The sequence below is a fragment of the Aedes aegypti genome, chromosome 1, assembly GCF_002204515.2.
Source record: "Aedes aegypti strain LVP_AGWG chromosome 1, AaegL5.0 Primary Assembly, whole genome shotgun sequence".
NCBI classification, from domain to species: domain Eukaryota; kingdom Metazoa; phylum Arthropoda; class Insecta; order Diptera; family Culicidae; genus Aedes; species Aedes aegypti.
In genome coordinates this window covers 17,200,300-17,227,059 of record NC_035107.1, presented here as the reverse complement: position 1 = coordinate 17,227,059, position 26,760 = coordinate 17,200,300, and the positions used below count along the sequence as shown (strand labels likewise).

General features: G+C 38.9%; 1 protein-coding gene across 1 annotated transcript in view; it reads right to left on the bottom strand.

Annotated features, from left to right (window-relative positions):
* LOC5578809 (eye-specific diacylglycerol kinase) overlaps positions 1 to 26,760 on the bottom strand; it is a 691,896-nt gene that overhangs the window by 161,886 nt on the left and 503,250 nt on the right. Inside the window, 1 exon segment of the mRNA XM_021839032.1 lies at positions 18,736 to 18,874. Within this exon segment, the coding sequence (XP_021694724.1) occupies positions 18,736 to 18,874 (139 nt within the window).

The following is a 26,760-nucleotide window of genomic DNA, read 5'->3' as shown; positions in this document are numbered from 1 at the left end:
ATTGCCACAGAAAATTCGAAAATTTATACCCGGATTTTCTAAAGAATCGGTCAAGAACTCCTACAAAAATAATTCTAGGAATTTATCAAGGTTTTAACCACAAATTCCACTGAGGAGCCCTCTGAAAACCACTGGAGGAATTTCTTGGCGTACCGTTGGCCAAGAAATCACGTGGTTTTCCTAAGTATTCCTTTATCACTAGCTTCAGGGATTCTTTGTTTTATTTATTTCAAATATACTTTCTGAAATGTATTTGAGGATTTTTCTTCTGGTATTTATCTTAGAAGTTTGAATTCCTCAGATAATTGGAAATCTTTTTAAATACGTCCCCCATTTTTTCCAGGGAGTTCTTCATGGATTTATCCATTACTACAATGAGTTCTTCAAGTGATAAAAGCAGTAATATTCCCAGAAAATTCTAAGCGATTCAAGAAGTTTCTTCGAGATTTTTTTATGTATTCTCACAAGACTTCTGTTATGAGGAGAAAAAAAAAATCCATAAATTTCAGGAATTTTGACAGAGCTCCAGGAAAATATTTTTACTCCAGAAACATTCCTGCATGTTTTTTTTTAAGGTATATTCCAAAATTTTTTCTCTGGATACCTCTATGAGTTTCGCTGGGATTCCTCATAAAATAATATCAATAAAAACATCAAACATTCCATTTTGATTGCCTCCTAGATTTGCATTAAAAATTACAAAAAATTTTAATGATTTGCGCAATACTAAAATAGAGCGTTTTCATTTGCTGTTTTCCAATGAATTGAGATATTTTTCCACGAGCCTTCAAAGCGTTCGCCTGGGTTTAACCGTAAGCAAACTACTTAATACCGTACGTCATACAGAAAGTTATCCAAGAATTCCTTCAAAGATCCTTTAAAACAGAAATTTATAGGAACTTCTGCAGCAATTGCTTCATGAATATTTTTTGACTCCACAAGATATGACATCAGAAACTACTTCCAGACGGACTTTCTGGCTAAGTCCTAGTATGGGCTAATTTTTAATAACAGAATATATTTTGACATTTAAATCACGTTTATTGAATATTAAACGTTTTAGACAAAAACATGTAGGTATGTGTAAGATAATAAGACATATTTTACAAACCTCAATTTCAGGTTTGCAAAATATGTCTTATTATCTTACATAGCTCCAGAAGCTGGAAAGCTTCTCTCCAGAAGCTGGAAAGCTTCTCTCCAGAAGCTGGAAAGCTTCTCTCCAGAAGCTGGAAAGCTTCTCTCCAGAAGCTGGAAAGCTTCTCTCCAGAAGCTGGAAAGCTTCTCTCCAGAAGCTGGAAAGCTTCTCTCCAGAAGCTGGAAAGCTTCTCTCCAGAAGCTGGAAAGCTTCTCTCCAGAAGCTGGAAAGCTTCTCTCCAGAAGCTGGAAAGCTTCTCTCCAGAAGCTGGAAAGCTTCTCTCCAGAAGCTGGAAAGCTTCTCTCCAGAAGCTGGAAAGCTTCTCTCCAGAAGCTGGAAAGCTTCTCTCCAGAAGCTGGAAAGCTTCTCTCCAGAAGCTGGAAAGCTTCTCTCCAGAAGCTGGAAAGCTTCTCTCCAGAAGCTGGAAAGCTTCTCTCCCAGAAGCTGGAAAGCTTCTCTCCCAGAAGCTGGAAAGCTTCTCTCCAGAAGCTGGAAAGCTTCTCTCCAGAAGCTGGAAAGCTTCTCTCCAGAAGCTGGAAAGCTTCTCTCCAGAAGCTGGAAAGCTTCTCTCCAGAAGCTGGAAAGCTTCTCTCCAGAAGCTGGAAAGCTTCTCTCCAGAAGCTGGAAAGCTTCTCTCCAGAAGCTGGAAAGCTTCTCTCCAGAAGCTGGAAAGCTTCTCTCCAGAAGCTGGAAAGCTTCTCTCCAGAAGCTGGAAAGCTTCTCTTCAGAAGCTGGAAAGCTTCTCTTCAGAAGCTGGAAAGCTTCTCTTCAGAAGCTGGAAAGCTTCTCTCCAGAAGCTGGAAAGCTTCTCTCCAGAAGCTGGAAAGCATCTCTCCAGAAGCTGGAAAGCTTCTCTCCAGAAGCTGGAAAGCTTCTCTCCAGAAGCTGGAAAGCTTCTCTCCAGAAGCTGGAAAGCTTCTCTCCAGAAGCTGGAAAGCTTCTCTCCAGAAGCTGGAAAGCTTCTCTCCAGAAGCTGGAAAGCTTCTCTCCAGAAGCTGGAAAGCTTCTCTCCAGAAGCTGGAAAGCTTCTCTCCAGAAGCTGGAAAGCTTCTCTCCAGAAGCTGGAAAGCTTCTCTCCAGAAGCTGGAAAGCTTCTCTCCAGAAGCTGGAAAGCTTCTCTCCAGAAGCTGGAAAGCTTCTCTCCAGAAGCTGGAAAGCTTCTCCAACTGACTCCCAGAAGCTGGAAAGCTTCTCTCCAGAAGCTGGAAAGCTTCTCTCCAGAAGCTGGAAAGCTTCTCTCCAGAAGCTGGAAAGCTTCTCTCCAGAAGCTGGAAAGCTTCTCTCCAGAAGCTGGAAAGCTTCTCTCCAGAAGCTGGAAAGCTTCTCTCCAGAAGCTGGAAAGCTTCTCTCCAGAAGCTGGAAGCTTCTCTCCAGAAGCTGGAAAGCTTCTCTCCAGAAGCTGGAAAGCTTCTCTCCAGAAGCTGGAAAGCTTCTCTCCACTCTCCAGAAGCTGGAAAGCTTCTCTCCAGAAGCTGGAAAGCTTCTCTCCAGAAGCTGGAAAGCTTCTCTCCAGAAGCTGGAAAGCTTCTCTCCAGAAGCTGGGAAAGCTTCTCTCCAGAAGCTGGAAAGCTTCTCTCCAGAAGCTGGAAAGCTTCTCTCCAGAAGCTGGAAAGCTTCTCTCCCAGAAGCTAGAAAGCTTCTCTCCAGAAGCTGGAAAGCTTCTCTCCAGAAGCTGGAAAGCTTCTCTCCTGAAGCTGGAAAGCTTCTCTCCAGAAGCTGAAATGCTTCTCTTCAGAAGCTGAAATGCTTCTCTTCAGAAGCTGAAAAACTGCTCTTCAGAGACTATAAAGCTGCTCTTCAGAGGCTTTAAAGCTTCTCTCCCAGAAGCTAGAAAGCTTCTCTCCCAGAAGCTAGAAAGCTTCTCTCCCAAAAGCTAGAAAGCTTCTCTCCAGAAACTGGAAAGCTTCTCTTTCAGAAGCTGAAAAGATTCTCTTTCGAAAGCTGAAAAGTTTCCTTCCACATGCTGAGAAGCTTCTCTTTCAGAAGCTGGAAAGCTTCTCTTCAGAAGCAGGACGGCTTCTTTTTAGAGCTGAAAACCTTCTGTTCCAGAAGCTTAAAAGCTTTTCTTCCAGAAGCTGGAAAGCTTCTCTTCCAGAAGCTGGAAAGCTTTTCTTCAAAAGCTGAAAAGCTTCTCTCCAGCAGCTAAAAAGATCATTTTCGGAAGCGTAAAAGCTTCTCTTTCAGAAGCTAAAAATTTTTTCTTCCAGCAGCTGAAAAGCTTTTCGTTTAGAAGCTGGAAAGCTTTTCGTCCAGAAGCTGGAAAATTTTTCTTCACAAGCTAGAAAGTCTCGCTTCAGAAGCTAAAAAATTCTGTTCGTTAGCTGAAGAGATTTTTTCAGATACTAAAAAGCTTCTTTTCAAAAGCTGAAAAGCTTTTTTTGCAGAAACTGGAAAGTTTTCCTACAAAAGCTGGAGAGCGTCCTTTCAGAAGCTTAAAAGATTATTTTCGGAAGCTGAATTTTTTTTTGGAAGTTGAAAAGTTACTTTTCAAAAGCTGAAGAACTTCTCTTCCAGAGGCTGGAAAGCTTCTCTACGAGAGGCTGGAAAGCTTTTCTTCAAAATCTGGGAAGCTTCTCTCCAGCAGCTAAAAAGATTATTTTCGGAAGCTAAAAATTTTCTCTACCAGCAGCTGAAAAGCTTTTCTTCCAGAAGCTGAAAGCTGCTCTTCGGCAGCTGGAAAGCTTTTCTTCAGAGGCTGAAAAGCTACTCTCCAGAAGCTCAAAAGCTTCTCTCAGAAGCTGAAATGATTCTTTTCCTCAAGTTGAAAAGATTTCTTTCATAGGTTTCTTTGAAAAGCTTTCTCTCGAAAGCTTAAAAGCTTATCTTTCAGAAACTGGAAAGCTTCTCTCCAGAAGCTGGAGAGCGTGTCTCTTGGAGCTAAAAAGATTCTCTTCCAGAAGCCCAAAAGCTCCTCTTCGGAATCTGAAAAGTTTTTCTTCGGTAGCTGAAAAGTTTCTCTCAAGATGCTGAAAATCTTCTCTTCCAGAATCCGAAAACTTTTTCTCCCAGAAGCTGAAAAGTATAATTGCATCAGCTGAAAAGCTCATTGCAGAAGCTGAACAGGAAAACAGAATCTGAAAAGCTTCTGTACAGGAGTTGTAAAGCTTCTCCTCAGAAGTTGGATAGCATCTCTATCAAAGCTGGAAACTTTATCTTCACAGTCATGAACCTGACAAACACCTTTTTGATTTAAAAAAAAAAAAGACAATTTACACCGTCTTCAGCTCAAGGCTGCACAGACTGAAACAATCACAAACATTAGGCAACGGACAACACGAAACACCCAGTAGCTCAATGATGACTTTTTCGTTTGACGAAAAGTTTCCACCGAACCCTACACTTCATGGCACAATACGCCTAAACGACTGACGCCGCTAACCGCACGACCACAAAGCCTACAGCCTAATAACTTAAAAGAAAAAAAAAGTTGTTTTCCTTGAAGCTGAAGATCTTTTTTCCAGAGACTAGGAAGCTTCTTTTAGGAGCTGAAAATAATATTTTCAGAAGATAAAACGCTTATCTTCTAGTAATTTAATTCCTCTTATCTAGAATGTTATGTGTTTAGAGAGAAATGAGTTACAACGTCTGTTAAATTGGTCAAATATGATAGCCACTGTTTGATTTAGGCAGTAATTTTTTTAGAGGAATGGTACTCACATTTTCCAAGTTTTTAAGACTATTGATTATAGCTGCAACTCTTTTAAACAAAATAAGTATATACCTTCTTTAAATGTCAATAAAGCTCATAGTTTGTTAATCTTACTCTACAAGCTAAAGTTAACTCTATCCATCCTTCCGAAGTTGAATAAACCTACTTCTAGTCTACTGTTAAAGAATTGAGCATGAGCATAAATGACCGTACAATTCGTAGTTGCTACTCCGTGATTGACCAGAACAATCGAAGTTGCACAGGGATTTAGTGAATGGGGCTTGGGATTAGCTTACCATTCATCAATGTGCAATCTAGTCTACTGTCAAAGAATTCAAGGTAAAATTTCAAAGCCAATTGTGCTCTTTGTTAGTTGGTTTCAATTTTTTCAACAATCATGTTTGTTTTGAAGAGCCAATCAAACTATCCTAGTAGATTTAATTATAGTTTACAGCTACTGTTTTAAGTTTTATTGGAAACCTTAAAAATCTTTTCGAATTTATTATAGTCACGATTTTTTTTAGAATTGTAACAGTCAATTAAACTGTTTGGCAATCAAGAAAAATATATTAGTAAATTGCATCCAAGTTTTCCCATTTAAGTCTTCGAGTTTAACCGCAAGCTACCGATTGAAAGCAGTTTTCAGTTTTCAACATCAGTCTACCATCAGAGTTAGTTACAATTTCAAGTGTCGGTTTTTATTTCCACGTTAATGAAGATATTTATAGATTAATTATATTTGAAGATTCCAGGACTTTGAAATGCCAAAGTCATTTTTAGTCTTAATAGAAATGCATTAAATTTTAGTATGTAATCGAATTATTAATTATTAATTCTCTGCCATATTTAACTTGTTTCTAGAATCGTTATAGTTATTTACCAGGGTTGTTTTATCTTTGATATAACCATTCTAGAACTTCTTTCAATTTGTTCTTGTGACAATATCGCATTTGGAACTAAAGAGCATATTCTGTTCCCAATCAAAAATATTTATATGCTTTTGGCGATCTTTATCAAAACTGATACAATGGCTCAGTCTGAGAGCCAATTAAGCTCTTTGGCAGAGTTTACTTTATATAGTAGTGTCAAATAAGTTTTCAGTTTGTTTCAGGTTTATCCCAGTCCTTTGCCTTTTGAACAAGAAAGTCTAGAAAGATTTTTTTATTAGAATGAGCCAGTTTAGCTCGCAGTATGAGCTAGTGCGCTCTTTAGGTCAGATTAATCTCTTAAGTTTAATTTTAGCATAAAATCTCAATATGCATTTTTCGTTGAACCTACACCTCCTAAATGGAATCCTTCCCACAATGAGTAGAAAGACCACGACGTTGATGTGTGACGCTGACGATGACGACGACGACGCCGGCGACCGAAACGACGTGCATGAATATGTCATCCACACGCCTTCGAATCTGACAACGACGACGACGATGTCACTTCCGCTTTTGGTTGGACCAGAAGTTGAGGAACGGTGAGGTTACGCACAAATTTGCATACTTTTTTCCCCATGAGCCAAGTGGCTCATACGACGGTGCCCATCAAACCCGACGAAAAGAGGGAATGCCTACGCCAGATGTGTCTCGTCTTCTTTCGCCAAACGTGCACTAGAAAGACGGGCCCCGGGGCGTTTATGCGAGTCAGCATCGCACCGCAAGCTAACAACCATCATTACCGGAGGTTGATTGCGCCTTCATGATTCTGTGATTTTTGGCGGAACGAGTTTTTGATTTGAATAATTTATCGATATGTTCTTGGCTTGAGGGAAGCGATGGGGGAGGGAGTCTTACCTTAAAGGAGCATGATGACTCGCAACAGTTGGCAAAAGGGAAATTGGGCCTCTCGGAATAAAGACACCAACGTTGAAGACTTTGGGTGTTACTTTTGACAGGCTTAGAATGGGAAAGTTGCGAACAGGCCACGGTAGGTGAATCTGCGAAAAACCCAATATCCTGACAGTGAGACGGCGAAAAAGAGTTTTCTTTGGGGAAGAATCCAGGTCGAGAAAAAAAGTGGGTTTACAAGGAAACCAGTAATTTAATGTTACTTTTGCGTGCTAACTTCGTCATGGTTTTTCTTGGAGTTGATTTTGAACTGAGACACGGTTCGTTTTGCAGCTACGAATGGAATTTCACGGTTTGATGGCGTGAAATGATGTGATTTGTGGAATTTGGAAGTAAGCTGACAGAAGTATGCCAAGTTGCTCCAGGAATAAGAATTTGTTCTTGAAATTCACGCTCAATTCGATAAGGAGCTTAATTGTCTCCAGAACCTTGAGGTTACTCATGATTGTAAAAAAATCACTAGACAGCGTTTGTTTATTTAATTATATATGAAGAGTAATAGATTAAAAAAAAAAACTTATGAAACAACTTTTCACTGCAGAAATTGATATCCATCTCAGCAGAATGCTAATAAATGCAAAGAGTTAAGTTGAATCCGTAAAATATTAAAAAGAATTCCTGTGAAAAATCGCTGACTTTAATTTTCAAATATATTAGCTTCGTACAGCTCTTGACAGAGAGCTAAATTGGCTCAATTCTATCTAGTGAGCTTTGAAGAACAACATAAATGTGAAAAATGAGTATTACAATTGAATCGAATCGAAATAGAATCGAAATCGAATCGAAATCGAATCGAAATCGAATCGAAATCGAATCGAAATCGAATCGAAATCGAATCGAAATCGAATCGAAATCGAATCGAAATCGAATCGAAATCGAATCGAAATCGAATCGAAATCGAATCGAATCGAAATCGAATCGAAATCGAATCGAAATCGAATCGAAATCGAATCGAAATCGAATCGAAATCGAATCGAAATCGAATCGAAATCGAATCGAAATCGAATCGAAATCGAATCGAAATCGAATCGAAATCGAATCGAAATCGAATCGAAATCGAATCGAAATCGAATCGAAATCGAATCGAAATCGAATCGAAATCGAATCGAAATCGAATCGAAATCGAATCGAAATCGAATCGAAATCGAATCGAAATCGAATCGAAATCGAATCGAAATCGAATCGAAATCGAATCGAAATCGAATCGAAATCGAATCGAAATCGAATCGAAATCGAATCGAAATCGAATCGAAATCGAATCGAAATCGAATCGAAATCGAATCGAAATCGAATCGAAATCGAATCGAAATCGAATCGAAATCGAATCGAAATCGAATCGAAATCGAATCGAATCGAATCGAAATCGAATCGAAATCGAATCGAAATCGAATCGAAATCGAATCGAAATCGAATCGAAATCGAATCGAATCGAATCGAATCGAAATCGAATCGAAATCGAATCGAAATCGAATCGAAATCGAATCGAAATCGAATCGAAATCGAATCGAAATCGAATCGAATCGAATCGAAATCGAATCGAAATCGAATCGAAATCGAATCGAAATCGAATCGAAATCGAATCGAAATCGAATCGAAATCGAATCGAAATCGAATCGAAATCGAATCGAAATCGAATCGAAATCGAATCGAAATCGAATCGAAATCGAATCGAAATCGAATCGAAATCGAATCGAAATCGAATCGAAATCGAATCGAAATCGAATCGAAATCGAATCGAAATCGAATCGAAATCGAATCGAAATCGAATCGAAATCGAATCGATCGAAATCGAATCGAAATCGAATCGAAATCGAATCGAAATCGAATCGAAATCGAATCGAAATCGAATCGAAATCGAATCGAAATCGAATCGAAATCGAATCGAAATCGAATCGAAATCGAATCGAAATCGAATCGAAATCGAATCGAAATCGAATCGAAATCGAATCGAAATCGAATCGAAATCGAATCGAAATCGAATCGAAATCGAATCGAAATCGAATCGAAATCGAATCGAAATCGAATCGAAATCGAATCGAAATCGAATCGAAATCGAATCGAAATCGAATCGAAATCGAATCGAAATCGAATCGAAATCGAATCGAAATCGAATCGAAATCGAATCGAAATCGAATCGAAATCGAATCGAAATCGAATCGAATCGAATCGAATCGAAATCGAATCGAAATCGAATCGAAATCGAATCGAAATCGAATCGAAATCGAATCGAAATCGAATCGAAATCGAATCGAAATCGAATCGAAATCGAATCGAAATCGAATCGAAATCGAATCGAAATCGAATCGAAATCGAATCGAAATCGAATCGAAATCGAATCGAATCGAATCGAAATCGAAATCGAATCGAAATCGAATCGAAATCGAATCGAAATCGAATCGAAATCGAATCGAAATCGAATCGAAATCGAATCGAAATCGAATCGAAATCGAATCGAAATCGAATCGAAATCGAATCGAAATCGATCGAAATCGAATCGAAATCGAATCGAAATCGAATCGAAATCGAAATCGAATCGAAATCGAATCGAAATCGAATCGAAATCGAATCGAAATCGAATCGAATCGATCGAAATCGAATCGAAATCGAATCGAAATCGAATCGAAATCGAATCGAAATCGAATCGAAATCGAATCGAAATCGAATCGAAATCGAATCGAAATCGAATCGAAATCGAATCGAAATCGAATCGAAATCGAATCGAATCGAATCGAAATCGAATCGAAATCGAATCGAAATCGAATCGAAATCGAATCGAAATCGAATCGAAATCGAATCGAAATCGAATCGAAATCGAATCGAAATCGAATCGAAATCGAATCGAAATCGAATCGAAATCGATCGAAATCGAATCGAAATCGAATCGAAATCGAATCGAAATCGAATCGAAATCGAATCGAAATCGAATCGAAATCGAATCGAAATCGAATCGAAATCGAATCGAAATCGAATCGAAATCGAATCGAAATCGAATCGAAATCGAATCGAAATCGAATCGAAATCGAATCGAAATCGAATCGAAATCGAATCGAATCGAATCGAAATCGAATCGAAATCGAATCGAAATCGAATCGAAATCGAATCGAAATCGAATCGAAATCGAATCGAAATCGAATCGAAATCGAATCGAAATCGAATCGAAATCGAATCGAAATCGAATCGAAATCGAATCGAAATCGAATCGAAATCGAATCGAAATCGAATCGAAATCGAATCGAATCGAATCGAAATCGAATCGAAATCGAATCGAAATCGAATCGAAATCGAATCGAAATCGAATCGAAATCGAATCGAAATCGAATCGAAATCGAATCGAAATCGAATCGAAATCGAATCGAAATCGAATCGAAATCGAATCGAAATCCGAATCGAAATCGAAATCGAATCGAAATCGAATCGAAATCGAATCGAAATCGAATCGAAATCGAATCGAAATCGAATCGAAATCGAATCGAAATCGAATCGAAATCGAATCGAAATCGAATCGAAATCGAATCGAAATCGAATCGAAATCGAATCGAAATCGAATCGAAATCGAATCGAAATCGAATCGAAATCGAATCGAAATCGAATCGAAATCGAATCGAAATCGACGAATCGAAATCGAATCGAAATCGAATCGAAATCGAATCGAAATCGAATCGAAATCGAATCGAAATCGAATCGAAATCGAATCGAAATCGAATCGAAATCGAATCGAAATCGAATCGAAATCGAATCGAAATCGAATCGAAATCGAATCGAAATCGAATCGAAATCGAATCGAAATCGAATCGAAATCGAATCGAAATCGAATCGAAATCGAATCGAAATCGAATCGAAATCGAATCGAAATCGAATCGAAATCGAATCGAAATCGAATCGAAATCGAATCGAAATCGAATCGAAATCGAATCGAAATCGAATCGAATCGAATCGAATCGAAATCGAATCGAAATCGAATCGAAATCGAATCGAAATCGAATCGAAATCGAATCGAAATCGAATCGAAATCGAATCGAAATCGAATCGAAATCGAATCGAAATCGAATCGAAATCGAATCGAAATCGAATCGAAATCGAATCGAAATCGAATCGAAATCGAATCGAAATCGAAATCGAATCGAAATCGAATCGAAATCGAATCGAAATCGAATCGAAATCGAATCGAAATCGAATCGAAATCGAATCGAAATCGAATCGAAATCGAATCGAAATCGAATCGAAATCGAATCGAAATCGAATCGAAATCGAATCGAAATCGAATCGAAATCGAATCGAAATCGAATCGAAATCGAATCGAAATCGAATCGAATCGAATCGAATCGAAATCGAATCGAAATCGAATCGAAATCGAATCGAAATCGAATCGAAATCGAATCGAAATCGAATCGAAATCGAATCGAAATCGAATCGAAATCGAATCGAAATCGAATCGAAATCGAATCGAAATCGAATCGAAATCGAATCGAAATCGAATCGAAATCGAATCGAATCGAAATCGAATCGAAATCGAATCGAAATCGAATCGAAATCGAATCGAAATCGAATCGAAATCGAATCGAAATCGAATCGAAATCGAATCGAAATCGAATCGAAATCGAATCGAAATCGAAATCGAATCGAAATCGAATGAAATCGAATCGAAATCGAATCGAAATCGAATCGAAATCGAATCGAAATCGAATCGAAATCGAATGATCCGAAATCGAATCGAAATCGAATCGAAATCGAATCGAATCGAATCGAAATCGAATCGAAAATCGAATCGAAATCGAATCGAAATCGAATCGAAATCGAATCGAAATCGAATCGAAATCGAATCGAAATCGAATCGAAATCGAATCGAATCGAATCGAATCGAATCGAAATCGAATCGAAATCGAAATCGAAATCGAATCGAAATCGAATCGAAATCGAATCGAAATCGAATCGAAATCGAATCGAAATCGAATCGAAATCGAATCGAAATCGAATCGAAATCGAATCGAAATCGAATCGAACATCGAATCGAAAATCGAATCGAAAATCGAATCGAAATCGAATCGAAATCGAATGAATCGAAATCGAATCGAAATCGAATCGAAATCGAATCGAAATCGAATCGAATCGAATCGAAATCGAATCGAAATCGAATCGAAATCGAATCGAAATCGAATCGAAATCGAATCGAAATCGAATCGAAATCGATCGAAATCGAATCGAAATCGAATCGAAATCGAATCGAATCGAAATCGAATCGAAATCGAATCGAAATCGAATCGAAATCGAATCGAAATCGAATCGAAATCGAATCGAAATCGAATCGAAATCGAATCGAAATCGAATCGAAATCGAATCGAAATCGAATCGAAATCGAATCGAAATCGAATCGAAATCGAATCGAAATCGAATCGAAATCGAATCGAAATCGAATCGAAATCGATCGAAATCGAATCGAAATCGAATCGAAATCGAATCGAATCGAATCGAATCGAATCGAAATCGAATCGAAATCGAATCGAAATCGAATCGAAATCGAATCGAAATCGAATCGAAATCGAATCGAAATCGAATCGAAATCGAATCGAAATCGAATCGAAATCGAATCGAAATCGAATCGAAATCGAATCGAAATCGATCGAATCGAAATCGAATCGAAATCGAATCGAAATCGAATCGAAATCGAATCGAAATCGAATCGAAATCGAATCGAAATCGAATCGAAATCGAATCGAATCGAATCGAAATCGAAATCGAATCGAAATCGAATCGAAATCGAATCGAAATCGAATCGAAATCGAATCGAAATCGAATCGAAATCGAATCGAAATCGAATCGAAATCGAATCGAAATCGAATCGAAATCGAATCGAAATCGAATCGAAATCGAATCGAAATCGAATCGAAATCGAATCGAAATCGAATCGAAATCGAATCGAAATCGAATCGAAATCGAATCGAAATCGAATCGAAATCGAATCGAAATCGATCGAAATCGAATCGAAATCGAATCGAAATCGAATCGAAATCGAATCGAAATCGAATCGAATCGAATCGAAATCGAATCGAAATCGAATCGAAATCGAATCGAAATCGAATCGAAATCGAATCGAAATCGAATCGAAATCGAATCGAAATCGAATCGAAATCGAATCGAAATCGAATCGAAATCGAATCGAAATCGAATCGAATCGAATCGAAATCGAATCGAAATCGAATCGAAATCGAATCGAAATCGAATCGAAATCGAATCGAAATCGAATCGAAATCGAATCGAAATCGAATCGAAATCGAATCGAAATCGAATCGAAATCGAATCGAAATCGAATCGAAATCGAATCGAAATCGAATCGAAATCGAATCGAAATCGAATCGAAATCGAATCGAAATCGAATCGAAATCGAATCGAAATCGATCGAAATCGAATCGAAATCGAATCGAAATCGAATCGAAATCGAATCGAAATCGAATCGAAATCGAATCGAATCGAATCGAAATCGAATCGAAATCGAATCGAAATCGAATCGAAATCGAATCGAAATCGAATCGAAATCGAATCGAAATCGAATCGAAAATCGAATCGAAATCGAATCGAAATCGAATCGAAATCGAATCGAAATCGAATCGAAATCGAATCGAAATCGAATCGAAATCGAATCGAAATCGAATCGAAATCGAATCGAAATCGAATCGAAATCGAATCGAAATCGAATCGAATCGATCGAATCGAATCGAATCGAAATCGAATCGAAATCGAATCGAATCGAATCGAATCGAAATCGAATCGAAATCGAATCGAAATCGAATCGAAATCGAATCGAATCGAAATCGAATCGAAATCGAATCGAAATCGAATCGAAATCGAATCGAAATCGAATCGAAATCGAATCGAAATCGAATCGAAATCGAATCGAAATCGAATCGAAATCGAATCGAAATCGAATCGAAATCGAATCGAAATCGAATCGAATCGAATCGAAAATCGAATCGAAATCGAATCGAAATCGAATCGAATCGAAATCGAATCGAAATCGAATCGAAATCGAATCGAAATCGAATCGAAATCGAATCGAAATCGAATCGAAATCGAATCGAAATCGAATCGAAATCGAATCGAAATCGAATCGAAAATCGAATCGAAATCGAATCGAAATCGAATCGAATCGAATCGAAATCGAATCGAAATCGAATCGAAATCGAATCGAAATCGAATCGAAATCGAATCGAAATCGAATCGAAATCGAATCGAAATCGAATCGAAATCGAATCGAAATCGAATCGAAATCGAATCGAATCGAATCGAAATCGAATCGAAATCGAATCGAAATCGAATCGAAATCGAATCGAAATCGAATCGAAATCGAATCGAAATCGAATCGAAATCGAATCGAAATCGAATCGAAATCGAATCGAAATCGAATCGAAATCGAATCGAAATCGAATCGAAATCGAATCGAAATCGAATCGAAATCGAATCGAAATCGAATCGAAATCGAATCGAAATCGAATCGAAATCGAATCGAAATCGAATCGAAATCGAATCGAAATCGAATCGAAATCGAATCGAAATCGAATCGAAATCGAATCGAAATCGAATCGAAATCGAATCGAAATCGAATCGAAATCGAATCGAAATCGAATCGAAATCGAATCGAAATCGAATCGAAATCGAATCGAAATCGAATCGAAATCGAATCGAAATCGAATCGAAATCGAATCGAAATCGAATCGAAATCGAATCGAAATCGAATCGAAATCGAATCGAAATCGAATCGAAATCGAATCGAAATCGAATCGAAATCGAATCGAAATCGAATCGAAATCGAATCGAAATCGAACGAATCGAATCGAATCGAATCGAAATCGAATCGAAATCGAATCGAAATCGAATCGAATCGAAATCGAATCGAAATCGAATCGAAATCGAATCGAAATCGAATCGAAATCGAATCGAAATCGAATCGAAATCGAATCGAAATCGAATCGAAATCGAATCGAAATCGAATCGAAATCGAATCGAAATCGAATCGAAATCGAATCGAAATCGAATCGAAATCGAATCGAAATCGAATCGAAATCGAATCGAAATCGAATCGAAATCGAATCGAAATCGAATCGAAATCGAATCGAAATCGAATCGAAATCGAATCGAAATCGAATCGAAATCGAATCGAAATCGAATCGAAATCGAATCGAAATCGAATCGAAATCGAATCGAAATCGAATCGAAATCGAATCGAAATCGAATCGAAATCGAATCGAAATCGAATCGAAATCGAATCGAAATCGAATCGAAATCGAATCGAAATCGAATCGAAATCGAATCGAAATCGAATCGAAATCGAATCGAAATCGAATCGAAATCGAATCGAAATCGAATCGAAATCGAATCGAAATCGAATCGAAATCGAATCGAAATCGAATCGAAATCGAATCGAAATCGAATCGAAATCGAATCGAAATCGAATCGAAATCGAATCGAAATCGAATCGAAATCGAATCGAAAATCGAATCGAAATCGAATCGAAATCGAATCGAATCGAATCGAAATCGAATCGAAATCGAATCGAAATCGAATCGAAATCGAATCGAAATCGAATCGAAAATCGATCGAAATCGAATCGAAATCGAATCGAAATCGAATCGAAATCGAATCGAAATCGAATCGAAATCGAATCGAAATCGAATCGAAATCGAATCGAAATCGAATCGAAATCGAATCGAAATCGAATCGAAATCGAATCGAAATCGAATCGAAATCGAATCGAAATCGAATCGAAATCGAATCGAAATCGAATCGAAATCGAATCGAATTCGAAATCGAATCGAAATCGAATCGAAATCGAATCGAAATCGAATCGAAATCGAATCGAAATCGAATCGAAATCGAATCGAAATCGAATCGAAATCGAATCGAATCGATCGAAATCGAATCGAAATCGAATCGAAATCGAATCGAAATCGAATCGAAATCGAATCGAAATCGAATCGAAATCGAATCGAAATCGAATCGAAATCGAATCGAAATCGAATCGAAATCGAATCGAAATCGAATCGAAATCGAAATCGAAATCGAATCGAAATCGAATCGAAATCGAATCGAAATCGAATCGAAATCGAATCGAAATCGAATCGAAATCGAATCGAAATCGAATCGAAATCGAATCGAAATCGAATCGAAATCGAATCGAAATCGAATCGAAATCGAATCGAAATCGAATCGAAATCGAATCGAAATCGAATCGAAATCGAATCGAAATCGAATCGAAATCGAATCGAAATCGAATCGAAATCGAATCGAAATCGAATCGAAATCGAATCGAAATCGAATCGAAATCGAATCGAAATCGAATCGAAATCGAATCGAAATCGAATCGAAATCGAATCGAAATCGAAATCGAAATCGAAATCGAATCGAAATCGAATCGAAATCGAATCGAAATCGAATCGAAATCGAATCGAAATCGAATCGAAATCGAATCGAAATCGAATCGAAATCGAATCGAAATCGAATCGAAATCGAATCGAAATCGAATCGAAATCGAATCGAAATCGAATCGAAATCGAATCGAAATCGATCGAAATCGAATCGAAATCGAAATCGAATCGAAATCGAATCGAAATCGAATCGAAATCGAATCGAAATCGAATCGAAAATCGAATCGAAATCGAATCGAAATCGAATCGAAATCGAATCGAAATCGAATCGAAATCGAATCGAAAATCGAAATCGAAATCGAATCGAAATCGAATCGAAATCGAATCGAAAATCGAATCGAAATCGAATCGAAATCGAATCGAAATCGAATCGAAATCGAATCGAAATCGAATCGAAATCGAATCGAAATCGAATCGAAATCGAATCGAAATCGAATCGAAATCGAATCGAAATCGAATCGAATCGAAATCGAATCGAAATCGAATCGAAATCGAATCGGAAATCGAATCGAAATCGAATCGAAATCGAATCGAAATCGAATCGAAATCGAATCGAAATCGAATCGAAATCGAATCGAAATCGAATCGAAATCGAATCGAAATCGAATCGAAATCGAATCGAAATCGAAATCGAAATCGAATCGAAATCGAAATCGAATCGATCGAAATCGAATCGAAATCGAATCGAAATCGAATCGAAATCGAATCGAAATCGAATCGAAATCGAATCGAAATCGAATCGAAATCGAATCGAAATCGAATCGAAATCGAATCGAAATCGAATCGAAATCGAATCGAAATCGAATCGAAATCGAATCGAAAATCGAATCGAAATCGAATCGAAATCGAATCGAAATCGAATCGAAATCGAATCGAAATCGAATCGAAATCGAATCGAAATCGAATCGGAAATCGAATCGAAATCGAATCGAAATCGAATCGAAATCGAATCGAAATCGAATCGAAATCGAATCGAAATCGAATCGAAATCGAATCGAAATCGAATCGAAATCGAATCGAAATCGAATCGAAATCGAATCGAAATCGAATCGAATCGATCGAAATCGAATCGAAATCGAATCGAAATCGAAATCGAATCGAAATCGAATCGAAATCGAATCGAAATCGAATCGAAATCGAATCGAAATCGAATCGAAATCGAATCGAAATCGAATCGAAATCGAATCGAAATCGAATCGAAATCGAATCGAAATCGAATCGAAATCGAATCGAAATCGAATCGAAATCGAATCGAAATCGAATCGAAATCGAATCGAAATCGAATCGAAATCGAATCGAAATCGAATCGAAATCGAATCGAAATCGAATCGAAATCGAATCGAATCGAAATCGAATCGAAATCGAATCGAAATCGAATCGAAATCGAATCGAAATCGAATCGAAATCGAATCGAAATCGAATCGAAATCGAATCGAATCGAATCGAAATCGAATCGAAATCGAATCGAAATCGAATCGAAATCGAATCGAAATCGAATCGAAATCGAATCGAATCGAAATCGAATCGAAATCGAATCGAAATCGAATCGAAATCGAATCGAAATCGAATCGAAATCGAATCGAAATCGAATCGAAATCGAATCGAAATCGAATCGAAATCGAATCGAAATCGAATCGAAATCGAATCGAAATCGAATCGAACGAATCGAAATCGAATCGAAATCGAATCGAAATCGAATCGAAATCGAATCGAAATCGATCGAATCGAAATCGAATCGAAATCGAATCGAAATCGAATCGAAATCGAATCGAAATCGAATCGAAATCGAATCGAAATCGAATCGAAATCGAATCGAAATCGAATCGAAATCGAATCGAATCGAAATCGAATGATCGAAATCGAATCGAAATCGAATCGAAATCGAATCGAATCGAATCGAAATCGAATCGAATCGAATCGAAATCGAATCGAAATCGAATCGAAATCGAATCGAAATCGAATCGAAATCGATCGAAATCGAAATCGAATCGAAAATCGAATCGAAATCGAATCGAAATCGAAATCGAAATCGAATCGAAATCATCGAAATCGAATCGAAATCGAATCGAAATCGAATCGAATCGAATCGAAATCGAATCGAAATCGAATCGAAAATCGAATCGAAATCGAATCGAAATCGAATCGAAATCGAATCGAAATCGAATCGAAATCGAATCGAAATCGAATCGAAATCGAATCGAAATCGAATCGAAATCGATCGAAATCGAATCGAAATCGAATCGAAATCGAATCGAAATCGAATCGAAATCGAATCGAAATCGAATCGAAACGAATCGAAATCGAATCGAAATCGAATCGAAATCGAATCGAAATCGAATCGAAATCGAAATCGAATCGAAATCGAAATCGAATCGAATCGAAATCGAATCGAAATCGAATCGAAATCGAATCGAAATCGAATCGAAATCGAATCGAAATCGAATCGAAATCGAATCGAAATCGAATCGAAATCGAATCGAAATCGAATCGAAATCGAATCGAAATCGAATCGAAATCGAATCGAAATCGAATCGAAATCGAATCGAAATCGAATCGAAATCGAATCGAAATCGAATCGAAATCGAATCGAATGAAAATTAAAATCGACTTGATGGCAACACTGGTCGGATGAAAATCATTAAACATGGTTTTGAAAGATAATTAAGCCGTTAAAAGGTTTTTTAAATGACTTACCGAGCAGTCGTTGTCGCCCACGTAGCAACAGTCACCGGATACCGAAGTCGGCACCCACAGATGATCCCCGGAAACGGCATTTTCGCTCCAATCCGGCGTGCACCGAATCTGTCTCCCGTGGGTATCGGCGCTGGGTTTCCTGCAAAAGCCGAAACAAAAACTTCAACCATACGGCATCAAAAATGACATTCATAAAAATCAGCCAGCGGAGAAATGGAACGCGAAACTGGAAATGGAACGGCTTTTCCCGTCCAAAATGAGATGCTAATGGGAAGTTATTAGTCCCCGAAGCAACGGCGGCTGGAAAAGCACGTCGGCCATTCCTGCGGTAGCTTGGGGTTGAATTTATGGCTGAAAAATTTACGACTCCATAAATTCCGATTACGAGCGAGCGAGCGAGTGAGTTTTAACTGTTTCTGTAGGAATCATATGTTTAGATTATTCACCATTCAAATACCTGAATTTGTAGGGTAGCAAGGACCGGTCCCGATAGCGAATGGCTTTCCGCCGACCCGGCCATCCCCGGCTAAGTCTTCGCTGCTGCTGAACGAAGGCTCCGGAACTTCCATTGGCGAACAGCGGAGCGGACAGACTTCGTCCGTAGTGGCGCATTGTCCTCGGCCTCATCGGAACCGATCCGTTGACTACCGTTTGCGATGTTTTCTGATCAGCTACCGGAGGAATCGGACAACTACAGGTCCTCCGGTAGACTCGCGCACTACAAACCGGTCGATGTCGAATGCTGGATGTTGAACACTTCCGCCTCACGAGGCAACTGCCGACCACACTGACGGAACACGCTTTGGCCACCATGGCGGGCCAACCGGTTCGACGGCGGCGTTTTTGCGATGATTTTTTCTTGACACTCGAGAACAGCGAACCGTAACAGGGCAAGCATAGGCGGCTTGCCGATGCGTTGATTATCACCATGGTCAGTTAGGTTATGTTTGCTAGTAGATGGAGAATTTCTAGAACGTTTTAGTGCCAAACTTTTTGAGACATAAGAAAAGATTTTCTTAGTCACATCTTTGACAGATTTTGTTCAAATCTGAAAAATATTTTACTCGAATCTGGAACAGATTTATATGAAACTGAGACAGATCTATTTTAATCTGAGATAAATTCTGCTCGAATCAGGGCCGAATTTTGCTGAGATTCTGCTCTAAAATGATAAAAATTCTGCTCGAATCAAAAACATTCTGCTCGAATTTGGGAAAGATTCGTCTCGAATCTGATACAGATTCTATTCGAATCCGAGATAGATTCTACTCGAATCTGCGACAGATTCTAACCGAATCTGACACAGATTCCACTCGTATCTGAGACAGAATTTACTCGAATCTGAGACAGATTTTTTTTCGAATCTGATACAGATTCTATTCGAATCAGATACATATTCTATTCAAATCTGAGACCGATTCTTTCGAATCTGAGAAAGATTAGTCTCGAATCTGAGACAGATTCTACTCTAATTTGTCTTTGTTTCCAATCTTATTCGAGCATATTGTGAAAAAAATCTAGGTCAAAAATATAACAAAATCTTTCGAAAGGTTCTAACAGAACGTCTCACATGGGCTCAACAATGGTATTTGTAGATCATGGGTCGCCACAAGAGTCTCCACAACGATCACAAAAACCTCCACATATGTATCGATAGAGGTCTTTTCATGTGTCTCTAAAGAGATTTCCAAACACCTTTTCTCCGAGGTATTTGCAGCAATCTCCACAGAGTTCTCCACAGAGCACTCCACCGAAAATTTTGTAGGAATCGCACATAAGTAACTACACCGGCTTTCTCGCTCAGAAGTCTCTTCAGATGTCTAGTTGGAAATTTTCATAAGAATTTCAAAAAAAGGATAAAGTCTCCTCGAAAATCTCCACAAAGGTCTAACATCTACTCTTCTTAAAGGTTTCTACTAATGTCTTTAAAGAGCCTTCTATAAATAGTGTTCACATATCTCTCTACAACATGTTCACAAATCTCCACAGAAATCTCCATAGAGCCTACACTTCATTCTCCACTATTTCAAGTCTTTTCCAAGAACTATACAAATGTGTTTAAGGAAGATTCTTAAAACGTACCCAAAGAAGTCACCACTGAAGTATTCTCAAAAGTTTCTTCGTAATATTCTAAATATTAAATCTAAGCTTTCTTCCGAAGTTCTGAAAAAAACAACAAATTTTGCAAGGATGTGATATTCCGCAAGAATTACATGCATATTCTGCGTGAGTCTCGGACAGATTATGCTAGAAGCTCAATCAGATTCTGCAAGAATCCGAATTTCGATCATGAAATTATTCGAGCCACACTCTGAAAGAATCTGAATATGTTTCCGTAAGAATCTGACCGCAATTCTGTCCTGATCTGATCAAGGTTCTGCAAGAATTTTAACCAGATTCTACATGAATCTGGAATAGATTCATCATAAATTTCAACTGGACCCTGTAAAAAAGACCGTATTCTCAACAATCTGAACCAGATTCTGCTAGCATTAACAAATTTATACAAGTTGCTTAACAAAATTCTGCACGAATTTGAACCAGTTTCTGCAAGAATCTGAACTAGATTCTGCAAGATTCTAAACAAGATTTTGCAAGAATCTAAACAAGATTCTGCAAGAATTTGCCCCAGATTCGCAAGAATCTGAACCAGATTCTGCATGAATATGAACTCTTCAAGAATCTGAACCAGAACCAGATTCTGCAAGAATCTGGATCAGATTCTGCAAGAATCTGGATCAGATTCTGCTAGAATCTGGATCAGATTCTGCTAGAGATCTGAACCAGATTCAGCTAGAATCTGAACCAAATTCTGCTCGAATCTGGGACAGATTCTTCTCAAATCTAAGACAGATTCTACTCGAATCTGAGGCAGATTTTGCTCGAATCGGAAAAAGACTCGTCTCGAATCTGAGACAGATTCGTCTCGAATCTGAGACAGATCCTGCTCGAATCTGAGCAAGATTCTGATCCAATCTGAGCCAGATTCTGCTCGAATCTGAGACGGGTTTTGCTCGAATATGAGACAGGTTCTGCTCGAATCTGAGACAGATTCTTATCGAATCAGAGATAAATTATTCACGAATCTGAAGAAGATTCGTCTCCAACCTGAGATAGATTCTTCTCGAATCTGAGACAGATCCTGTTCGAATCTGAGACAGATCCTGTTCGAATCTGAGACAGATTCTGTTCGAATCTGAACCACATTCTACTCGAATCTGAGATAGGTTCTGCTCGAATCAGAGTTAGATTCTTCTCGAATCTGAGACAGATTCTGCTCGAATCTGAGACAGATTCTGCTCGAATCTGAGACAGGTTTTGCTCGAATGTGAGACAGATTCTGTTCAAATCTGAGACAGATCCTGCTCGATTCTGAGCCAGATTCTGTTTGAATCTGAGCCAGATTCTGTTTGAATCTGAGACAGATTCTGCTCGAATCTGAGACAGATTTTGCTCGAATCTGAGACAGATTTTGCTCGAATCTAAGAGATTCTGCTCGAATTAGAGCCAGATTCTTCTCGAATCTGAGACAGATTCTGCTCGAATCTGAGACAGATTCTTATCGAATCTGAGCCAGATTCTGCTCGAATCTGAGACAGGTTTTGCTCGAATATGAGACAGGTTCTGCTCGAATCTGAGACAGATTCTTATTGAATCAGTGATATATTATTCACGAATCAGAGATAGATTATTCACGAATCTGAAGAAGATTCGTCTCCAACCTGAGATAGATTCTTCTCGAATCTGAGACAGATCCTGTTCGAATCTGAGACAGATTCTGTTCGAATCTGAACCGCATTCTGCTCGAATCTGACATAGGTTCTGCTCGAATCTGAGTTAGATTCTTCTCGATTCTGAGTTAGATTCTTCTCGAATCTGAGACAGATTCTGCTCGAATCTGAGACAGATTCTGCTCGAATCTGAGACAGATTCTGCTCGAATCTGAGACAGATTCTGCTCGAATCTGATACAGATTCTGCTCGAATCTGAGACAGATTCTGCTCGAATCTTAGTTAGATTCTTCTCGAATCTGAGACAGATTCTGCTCGAATCTGAGTTAGATTCTTCTCGAATCTGAGACAGATTCTGCTCGAATCTGAGACAGATTCTGTTCGAATCTGAGACAGATCCTGCTCGATTCTGAGCCAGATTCTGTTTGAATCTGAGACAGATTCTGCTCTAATCTGAGACAGATTCTGCTCGAATCTGAGACAGATTTTGCTCGAATCTGAGACAGATTTTGCTCGAATCTGAGACAGATTCTGCTCAAATCTGAGCCAGATTCTGCTCGAATCTGAGACAGATCATTCACGAATCTGAAGAAGATTCGTCTCCAACCTGAGATAGATTCTTCTCGAATCTGTGGCAGATCCTGTTCAAATCTGAGACAGATTCTGTTCGAATCTGAACCGCATTCTGCTCGAATCTGAGTTAGATTCTGCTCGAATCTGAGACAGATCATTCACGAATCTGAAGAAGATTCGTCTCCAACCTGAGATAGATTCTTCTCGAATCTGTGGCAGATCCTGTTCAAATCTGAGACAGATTCTGTTCGAATCTGAACCGCATTCTGCTCGAATCTGAGTTAGATTCTTCTCGAATCTGAGTTAGATTCTTCTCGAATCTGAGACAGATTTTGCTCGAATCTGAGACAGATTCTGCTCGAATCTGAGACAGATTTTGCTCGAATCTGAGACAGATTCTGCTCAAATCTGAGCCAGATTCTGCTCGAATCTGAGACATATCATTCACGAATCTGAAGAAGATTCGTCTCCAACCTGAGATAGATTCTTCTCGAATCTGTGGCAGATCCTGTTCAAATCTGAGACAGATTCTGTTCGAATCTGAACCGCAATCTGCTCGAATCTGACATAGGTTCTGCTCGAATCTGAGTTAGATTCTTCTCGAATCTGAGAAAGATTTTGCTCGAATCTGAGACAGATTCTGCTCGAATCTGAGACAGATTCTTATCGGATCTGAGCCAGATTCTATTCGAATCTGAACCGCAATCTGCTCGAATCTGACATAGGTTCTGCTCGAATCTGAGTTGAATTCTTCTCGAATCTGAGACAGATTTTGCTCGAATCTGAGACAGATTTTGCTCGAATCTGAGACAGATTCTGCTCAAATCTGAGCCAGATTCTGCTCGAATCTGAGACATATCATTCACGAATCTGAAGAAGATTCGTCTCCAACCTGAGATAGATTCTTCTCGAATCTGTGGCAGATCCTGTTCAAATCTGAGACAGATTCTGTTCGAATCTGAACCGCAATCTGCTCGAATCTGACATAGGTTCTGCTCGAATCTGAGTTAGATTCTTCTCGAATCTGAGAAAGATTTTGCTCGAATCTGAGACAGATTCTGCTCGAATCTGAGACAGATTCTTATCGGATCTGAGCCAGATTCTGTTCGAATCTGAACCGCAATCTGCTCGAATCTGACATAGGTTCTGCTCGAATCTGAGTTGAATTCTTCTCGAATCTGAGACAGATTTTGCTCGAATCTGAGACAGATTCTGGTCGAATCTGAGACAGATTCTTATCGGATCTGAGACAGATTCTGCTCGAATCTGAGACAGATTCTGCTCGAATCTGAGACAGATTCTGCTCGAATCTGAGACAGATTCTGCTCGACTCTGAGACAGATCCTGCTCGATTCTGAGCCAGATTCTGTTTGAATCTGAGACAGTTTCTGTTCGAATCTGAACCGCATTCTGCTCGAATCAAAGATAGGTTCTGCTCAAACCTGAGACAGATTCTGCTCGAATCTGAGACAGATTCTGCTCGAATCTGAGACAGATTCTGCTCGAATCTGAGACAGATTCTGCTCGAATCTGAGACAGATTCTGCTCGAATCTGAGACAGATTCTGCTCGACTCTGAGACAGATCCTGCTCGATTCTGAGCCAGATTCTGTTTGAATCTGAGACAGATTCTGTTCGAATCTGAACCGCATTCTGCTCGAATCAAAGATAGGTTCTGCTCAAATCTGAGACAGATTCTGCTCGAATCTGAGACCGATTCTGCTCGAATCTGAGACAGATTCTGTTCGAATCTGAGACAGATTCTGCTCGAATCTGAGACAGATTCTGCTCGAATCTGACATAGGTTCTGCTCGAATCTGAGACAGATTCTGCTCGAAACTGAGACAGGTTCTGCTCGAATCTGAGACATATTTTGCTCGAATCTGAGCCAGATTCTGCTCGAACCTGAGACAGATTCTGCTCGAATCTGAGACAGGTTCTGCTCGAATCTGAGACATATTTTGCTCGAATCTGAGCCAGTTTCTGCTCGAATCTGAGCCAGATTCTGCTCGAATCTGAGACAGATTCGTCTCGAATCTGAGACAGATTCTTCTCGAATCTGAGACAGATTCGTCCCGAATCTGAGACAGATTCTGCTCGAATCTGAGACAGTATCATCTCGAATCAGAGATAGATTATTCACGAATCTGAAGGAGATTCGTCTCAAAACTGAGATAGATTCTTCTCGAATCTGAGACAGATTCTGTTCGAATCTGAGACAGATTCTGTTCGAATCTGAGACAGATTCTGTTCGAATCTGAGGCAGATTTTGTTCGAATCTGAACCGGATTCTGCTCGAATCTGAGACAGATTCTGCTCGAATCTGAGACAGATTCTGCTCGAATCTGAGACAGATTCTGCTCGAATCTGAGACAGATTCTGCTCGAATCTGAGACAGATTCTGCTCAAATCTGAGACAGATTCTGCTCGAATCTGAGACAGATTCTGCTCGAATCTGGAACAGATTCTACTCGAATCTGAGGCAGATTTTGCTCGAATCGGAAATAGACTCGTCTTGATTCTGAGACATATTCATCTCGAATCTGAGACAGATTCTGCTCGAATCTGAGACAGATGCTGCTCGAATCTGGAACAGATTCTACTCGAATCTGAGGCAGATTTTGCTCGAATCGGAAATAGACTCGTCTTGATTCTGAGACATATTCATCTCGAATCTGAGACAGATTCTGCTCGAGAGATAGATTATTCACGAATCTGAAGGAGATTCGTCACCAACCTGAGACAGATTCTACTCGAATCTGAACCAGATTTTACTCGAATACGAAACAGATGCTGCTAGTATCTGAGAACGATTTTTCTCGAATCTAAGACAGATTCTGTTTTACTCGAATTTGAGATGCATTCTTCGCCAATCTGAGATAAATTCTTCACGAATCTAGGACAGATTCGTCTTGAATCGGACACGGATATTCTTGAATTTGGAATATATTGTACTCGATTCTGAGATAGATTCTATGGAATCCCACTCAAATTTTTGGCATATTGGACGTGAACATGATTCCGACGATAATGAACTATGAGATTGATGCATTTCTTATCGGATAAAGATTCAACTCGAATCTGTGACATATTCTACTCAAATGGGAGATAATGTGGTCTATTGTATAAGTCGAGTCGATCAAAATGACTCGACTGGAGTCACTGTAGACCGAAAAGATCGCTCAACTCAGCTCTGTCACTCGTGTTTTTCGACAGTTGTCACTTCATGTGACTGGATTACTATGGAAGTCCAGGGGAGATATCTGAAATATGCATACTTGCTTTGATCGACAATTTATACAGAAGAGTCACATGAATCCCCTATGTTCAGATTGGATCTGAGACTTCTTCTTGGCATTTGGATCTAGATCTTAGATCTGAGACTAGTTTTATTTAAAATTGGGACAGATTTTACTTGAATCTGTGAGTTTCTGTAAGCATCAGAAGAAATTAGGAAGAATATGCTTGAATCTGAGACGGATTCCGCACGGATTTGATTTGAATTCTGTGGGAATCATAGACAGATTATGTTAAATCGGAGATAGATCCTATGAGAATTTGATGAATTTTGATGGAGAAGAAAGACTTGTAACACTGACAAAGCTTCTGAATTTAAATTACTATGCAATATTCCAACGTCTGTTCTGTCAACCACAGTGCCCGAAGTGAGCACTACAAAGAAATCGAAATTGCCTGTCATTCTCGATGCAAATGCAGACCAT